The sequence below is a fragment of the Equus caballus genome, chromosome 14, assembly GCF_041296265.1.
Source record: "Equus caballus isolate H_3958 breed thoroughbred chromosome 14, TB-T2T, whole genome shotgun sequence".
NCBI lineage: Eukaryota > Metazoa > Chordata > Mammalia > Perissodactyla > Equidae > Equus > Equus caballus.
This window is the reverse complement of record NC_091697.1, coordinates 39572306-39579579: the sequence shown is the minus strand read 5'-3', so window position 1 is coordinate 39579579 and position 7274 is coordinate 39572306. Positions and strand designations below refer to the sequence as shown.

The following is a 7274-nucleotide window of genomic DNA, read 5'->3' as shown; positions in this document are numbered from 1 at the left end:
ACTGGGAGAGGAGCGCAGTCATCTGGGTGAGGGGATGGTGGTGTGTATTAGAGATACAGTTACCGGTTAGAGAGAGAGCTACCTTGGATGAGGTAAAGGACGAAAACTAATTCTTCTGTTGCTTAGAGATATACACTATCCACTCAGAAAGCCTGAGTCAACTCCACAGTGCTTTGGCTCCTTGTGGTCATGATAATTAGGGAGATAGAAATGAAAACTATTCAAGTTAGAAAAGCTTGAGTACATCATAGTATTGGAAAAAGGAGTTCGAGAGGAAATGGAGTTGTGTCATTTCTGTCATCTTCTGCTATCATGTACTTTTGTTGCTTAGTTGTCCAAGTAGTGATTCTTGTTCTTACCAAAGCAGTAACTGAGGAGTGTGCAGGATTCCTCCATCCAAAGGTGATGGTTGTGGTCAATTACAAAGAAGTTTAGAATTTCTAGTTTAATAATACTCCTCTTTACTCAAAGTGGAAAGGAATAAATATTTTTTCCATCTCTGCAAGTGAAGCATTTGTTCATTTTGGCAAAGACTGTAGAACTGATACACTTCTCAACTGAGCCATGCCCATTGAAATCTCTGCAACCAAGAAGACTGTCTAACCTTTAGTAAGAATGCATCTTCTTCCTTGAGTTCACTTAACTGTGTAAGGAACTATCAGGATATAAATTCTACAGTTATTTCCTTTTTTGGGTTTAGCATTTTAAAATTCCAAAGCTAAGTCTAATAAAACAAACCACCCAGTAAGTCAGATCTTTGAAAACTGCCTCTTAAAGTTTTTCCTTCCTAGAGAGTTCCTGTTAATGAATTTCATCATTGCTGCCCACGACAACCCCAACCCTAGTAAGTAACTGAAAAATAAACTGGACACTCAGCAGAAAGGCCTTCATAATGAACTTCGCAATGAATCCCAAAAGAAAACAGTTCAATTATTGGCGAAGAGTGTTCTCTCCCAACCCCACCCCAGACTGTCTGATTTTTATGTTCTAGCAACTGGGACATTACAGAAACATCTGTTCCTGACATTGTTCAACTATTTAAATAACCAAAGAGAAGAACAGACCTCAAGAGAATGATAGCTGGAGGGGTGTCTGGGGGGTGCGGGAAGAAGAGAATAAGGATTTATAATAGTATATAGCATCCCATCATGCAATGACCCAAAAGCTACATACGCAAAATTAGGACTATGCATTTTTCTTCAAAGATCATCTGTGGCTTTAATCTAATTTTCAAAGGGCCCTGTGATCCAAAAAAGATTAAGAACGACTGAAACAATTTCTTCCTGAACTATTGTGATCATCGTTAATCATTTCTTATAAAACTGAAGGGATAAGATACGTTTGAGTTAGTTATTTGTTCTTCTAAAGCTTAGTGATTTGTCCAAATAAGCAATTACATGAAACAGTAAAACGAAACTTTTGACCTAACGTTCAGGCAGAGGGTAAAGAGTCCACATGATGGGTTGGGTGAGGCCTATTTCACATTCAAGCTCCAGTCTTTGAAAGAGTAGAGGGGGAGAGCACAAGTTAACAAAAACAATTTTAAAAAAAGATACCAATAGCCATAAAATGCAGCAGCTCTATCTTGAACAAGAACGACATGTTTATGATCAGGTGAAGCGTTTATAAAGGTAGCTTGTGTTTAAGAGCATAACACTTTGGGTGATTAAAAAAGTTTCTCCTCTTTGGGTGAAACCTGGCATAAGGCTTTAGAGATGACCTACATCACTCTGCAGGGGTTACTTCTGAATAACTGCTGCTGGCTTTTCATGATCTTTCCTCCAGAGGGAAACCACACGTCCAAAGTCAGATTCCACCGTGTCTAGGGGTAGAGTTGATTCAAACTTGAACTACATTTGTATTATTTGGATCACTGCAAAACCTCTAGGGATCAGAGTGAATGTCTGGCGAGGTGTAACTGCAGAGATGAAAGGTGTCAAACGGTTTGAATTTGGCACAATTTCTTGAAGGTCCTTGAAAGTTCATGTGCAGAAGGCCTGGCAGTGTCTCTTGTAAACTTTAGTGCTGCCGTATTTCTGAAGGAGCGCTTGGGCCTGTTGCTGCACTTCCTGGGGGACACGGCCAGGACGCTGGGACCCGATGTGAAGCAGGACGAGGCAGCACTCCAGCACGTCTGGGAAGGGCCAGGTCTGAAAGATGACATGAGGATGAACATGGAAGCATTTCCAAAAGAGCCACAAACCCCTGCACAGAAGGTACCAGTGACTCAAGTCTCATCTACTGACACTTCTCAGGCAGGGCTGAGCCATTTCCCTCATAAGGCAATGACCTGCTCTTCATCAGTTACTCTAAGGAGAGATGACACACAAAACTGGGATGGCTGGGCCGGCCTGATGGCTAAGTGGTTAAAGTTCTGAGCATTCTGCTTCAGTGGCCCAGGTTTGTGGGTTCGTATCTCGGGCATGGACCTGCTCTACTCATCAGCCATGTTGTGGAGGCATCCCACATACAAAATAGAGGAAGAATGGCACAGATGTTAGCTCAGGGCCAGTCTTCCTCAGCAAAAAGAGGAGGATTGGCAGCAGATGTTAGCTCAGGGCTAATCTTCCTCAAAAAAAAAAACAAAAAAAAAAACCACAAAACAAAACCCAAAAAACCATAACTGGGATGTCCTTCTCAAATGATACAATCTTTTTCTAGAGCTTTACTCAAATTAATTCAAAACATGATGCTTCTATTACTACTAGGGCCACATCCAAATTCACCTATCCATATGTAAGCTATCAAATACATGGTACTTTACCTCTCAATTACAAAATGTGTTAGATTTCTCTGAAGACTGAGGTATAAAATTGGTTGTGTTAATAATTCTACTCACACAGAACATTGTAGCTAACAAAGGCAATTGGATCCTAAATGGTTAAGCACATATAAATGTGCAAAGATTTCAGAAACTGAACAGAGAAGTAGATGACCTTAATCAATGTGGTTTAATCAACTGATAATACAAAAAGTAATGTTTCTCCAAATGAACTGCTACAAATCTTACCTTAATGCTCTCAGGAAACTTAGCTATTCTCTCATTCGCCTCTGTAAGCCTTCTGGTTAATTCAGGCAGAGAAACTTGCTCATTTTTTTCTTCTTTACTAGTAATAATAATAGTGAAAAAAGTACAAGTCATAAGTCTTGCCTGGGTAACTTTTAACTTCCTTTGTCACCTGGATCTCTCTCTCCCATCATTAAATACAAAGGTCAAGAGAAGGCCATTTAACGTGATGTGATATAAAGTTTTCAAGATGCAGTGTTACTCCTCTCCATTTTCCAAATCCCAACTTCTTGGACCCACAGCTCTAATGAAAACTGTGGAGCTTTACGGGACTCAACCTGCAGCCCAGGACAGGAGGGGCTGGCTTTGTCTGGGCAACGGGTGGACAGAGGTGGGGCTCCTAACCATGGGGGTCTGGATACACATTTTCCTGGCGAGTGTCTTTAGCTTCTCCAAAGGGTCCTGTGATCCAAAGGTTAAGAGCTGCTGGGTTTGAGAAATTTTTAGTATTTTTCTTGTTACTAAAATTCTGACTCAAGATTTCAATGGGAGTATTTCTGGAGTACAAATATAAGGGCTTCAAAGCTTCTTAATTTTAATTTTTAGACAGTAATAATAGCTGTAAGTTTATTGACTGTACTAGTTACTACATTTTAGGCCCTGTGCTGGGGGACATAACCAAGGTAAAAGGCACTCAACATAGTAACCAATCAGTAATGTTAATCACCGCGAATGCCCACAGCAGAGCGCCCTGTAATAACTCGAGGGGCGCAGTGATTGGCTCCTGTTAGCCAGTGGGTCCCTATTTTCAGTGGAAGTGATCAGGATGCTACAGCATTCCAATCATCTGAGATTTTTCTCAGTTTAGTGTACAGTTTTGTACACTACCCCTTTGTGTATTTTCTGTGATAGTACAGAAAAATGAAAAAAGCAATGGTTTTCATTAATGATGCAATAATGCAACTCCCCATTTTATATAATTGATTTTTTGGAAAATTACTTATTGCCCAATGGCAGGGTTTTATTGTACTGTTGTTATTAACAATATTTGTGATTTCACTCCCAATTACAGATGAGGGAACTAAAGCTCAGAGACATTAAGAATCTTGCCTGAGGTTGCTCAGCAGAGGCAGGATTAGAACCCACGTCTGATTCCAAAGCCTGTGCCCACATTCTGCTCTTTCCAAGTGACCTGAGCACATGAGAATCCAGCAGGGTATTTTTAATTCCATCTTGTGTTGAGTGACTCAGTACTCACCACTGGCTCTGAGGGCTGGAGAGGGACTGTTCTGCTTCTTGTCCGGGTTCATTCTTATCAGGACCATTCGCTGTGGATTTACCAAGTTGACTCTTCTGGTGTTGGCGGATCATTTCTGCCAAGGTCTCCTGGACTTCTGCAACGGTTCTCTGTGCGTTTTGGAAACTGGCGTGCTTTTCTGAAAAGAGCTCCTTACAAGCGTTCAGTATTTGCTCATTTTCTTCTGTGAGTTCCACATCTGGTGCTGGGGGCCTGCTTGGCTCTGCCTGAGCTTTCGGGTCAGTTTCTTTAGGGTTGGCATCAGCCAACTGCTGGCTTTGCTCAACAGAGGCCATCCTTCCGTCACCAGCCCTGACCCAGACACTGGATTTGGGGCAGGGCCTGGAGAGAGACCACCAGAATTCATACAGACGTCCATAAATAAAAAAGGCCTCCAAGCTTTTGAAAGCTGGTGTGGCGGCGGACTGACAGTCACTCAGTTTGTCTCTTAGGGGGTCACAGCCTAGAAGAAAAAGAAAAGGATTTAGGGTTGTGTATTTCTTTATCTGCCAGAAAGCTAGCTTCCTGTCTACCTGTTGTTTCCTATCACCCGAGAGCCACACCCCAAGAAAAAGGAGAGCAGTGATCCATGGGACCACATGCTTCCCACCAACAGCCAACCAGAGCTAAACATTCCCTGGCTTAGGACAATGTTCTTGTTCCTACAGGCTACGAGTCCTTCCAAGCATGACAGAAAAAGTATTCCATCTGTCCCACTCAAGGCTCCTGGGTAAGATCCCACTGTGCCTCTGAAAAATCAGTGACTCATTATGCAGCTCAAGAAACGTCGCTCTTTTTGCTGTGCTTCTGTTCTTCTAACTTGTGAACACACTGCTGTTTCTCTTTCTTTAACTGTGTGTAGAAAAGTTATATCGGAGGTGGGAAGGCAGGCAGGGCCAGGTGAAGGAGAACAGCTCAGTCATTCTGGCTACCTCTTAGGAGCCTGGGTAAGAGAAGTCAAACTTTCTACTAAATGGCGCAACTGGCCAATTCCTGTCTTTCGATAACCTGTGCACTGCTGGTGCCACACCGTCGGTGGTGGTTCTGTCATCCCTTAGTGGGCATGAACCAGCAGAGGTGGGGGTCATTTACCCTTGGGAAGAAAGGCTGCGTGCACTTCTTGCATGATGGTGAAGTTTCCCGAGTCGTAGCTCCGGACCACAGCCCGAAGCAGCGCTTCCACTGCCGCGTCCCAGGAGGCCATCTGCTGGCTCAGCACAGCCAAGGTCAGGTCATGGCACATGTGAAGCAGGAGCTGGAGGGAGGAGCCAGAGTCTCAGTTAAACATCCTCCCACACCAAGCACTGGGATGACACCAGAACTGTTCCTAACTGCACTTGGAAAGTAGACGCAGTCCACACTTAAGAAAGTCCTCCTACCTCCACCGCCATGTTTGCTTCCCCATCCAGAACTTTCCTACCTAGTTGCTCAGCAACATATACTGTCTGGTGTTAGTCTGTCCATGCTAAGACACAGAACATTTCCATTGTCAAATAGTCCTGTGTGCCCCTTGGCAGTCACTCCCTTCTCCTCGCCCCCTAGCAACCACTAATCTGTTTTGTGCCAATATAATTTTGTTTTTTCTAGAATTCATATAAATGGAACCCTAGAGTACACAGTCTTTTGTGTCTTAGTTCTTTCACTTAACATAATGCTTTTGAGATTCCCTGATTTTATTTGTGCATCAGTAATGGGTTCCTTTTTATTGTTGCATAGTATAGTATTCCACCGTATGGATACACCTGTTTGTATATTCATTCACCAACTAATGGACATTTGGGTTATTTACAGTTTTTGGCTATCGTGAACCAAGCCGCTATGAACATTGTGTACAAGTCTGTGTGAACACTTAATTTCATTTCTTTTAGTGAAAAATCTAGGCAGTGGGATTTCTGGGTCATGGGGCATGTGTATGTTTAACTACAAGACACTACCAAACTGTTTTCCAAAGGGCTTTACCATTTGAAGACATCTTGTTCCTCAAAAATATAATAATAATGTCTCCCCATTTGCAAAAGACAGAGTAGATAAATTGAGGTGTATTCACAGGATGGCTGTAGCAGCTGTAATGTCTCTGCATCAACATGCTTAGATTTTATCAACAGTGGTCACTGAAATGAGCAAGTCAAAAAATAAAAGATATGGTCTCACACAGAGGCTGCCTCTAGTGAGCGAGGGAAGGGCAAGGGGTCTGAGGAAGGGAACATGAAGGACGTCAACTTAACTGTATTTCTTTTACCAAAAACCAAAAGAATACACAAAACCAAAAAACTCTACGAAGCAAAAACGACAAAATGTGAACATCTGCTAATTCTGGTTAATGGATACTTATAATTCTCTGTGCCTTTCTCTATTTTTAGACTTTTTTCTTTTAAAAGGGAATATTGATCTAAGACCAACTTCAAAGCTAAAGGGCTTTAATTAGTCTGAAGGGATCCTTCCAGCTTGGGGGCCTGTCTTAGTCTTTTCTGAAATGCAAACTGGCATTCTATTTGTTTCCTTATTATACTAGATGTGGATTAAGGAAGTCTTAATACTGAGGAATTAATACCAAAAGCTTATGAAGGGGGTACCTGTTTGGAGGGAGTGTTATTTGTAGCAGACGGGTACTTGATATTTTGCAGCTGCTGGAACGCTGTCTGATGCTGCTGCGGGGTGTCCAGGCCGAAGGCGCTCTTCCACACTGCAGTCACCCTCTCCACGAAGGGCCCTTCGATGCTCGTGGCCCACGCATTGTGAGAGGGGGGGCTTCTGCCCTCTGGAAGCTGCTTTTCCTCCAGGTGCTGGGACAGTAGCTCAAGAAGGCAAAACACCAGCCTCTGACCCTGGAACCCAACAACACAGGAGAGGAACCGTCATGCAGGGGAAGTGCTGGAATATCTAGAGCTTTCCCCAGTTTCTCAGAGTACCCGCCCTTTGCATCTGTAGCAAACCCCTCCAGTGCGCTGCCTGCCCAGTGTGAGTCGTATG

The 7274-nt window shown here is 43.0% G+C and overlaps 1 protein-coding gene across 4 annotated transcripts in view; it reads right to left on the bottom strand.

Moving 5' to 3' along the window:
* Positions 1 to 1192: 1192 nt before the first annotated feature.
* The window catches only part of GEMIN5 (gem nuclear organelle associated protein 5), a 41306-nt gene continuing 35224 nt past the window's right edge, over positions 1193 to 7274 (bottom strand). For all 4 annotated transcript variants that reach the window (XM_005599266.4, XM_023617343.2, XM_023617346.2 and 1 more), the window contains 5 exons: positions 6878 to 7129; positions 5397 to 5559; positions 4266 to 4767; positions 3011 to 3107; positions 1193 to 2150 (listed from right to left, as the gene is read on the bottom strand). In XM_005599266.4, the coding sequence (XP_005599323.3) occupies positions 1983 to 2150; positions 3011 to 3107; positions 4266 to 4767; positions 5397 to 5559; positions 6878 to 7129 (1182 nt within the window). In that variant the 3' untranslated portion in view covers positions 1193 to 1982. The remainder of the gene's footprint in view (positions 2151 to 3010; positions 3108 to 4265; positions 4768 to 5396; positions 5560 to 6877; positions 7130 to 7274) is intronic.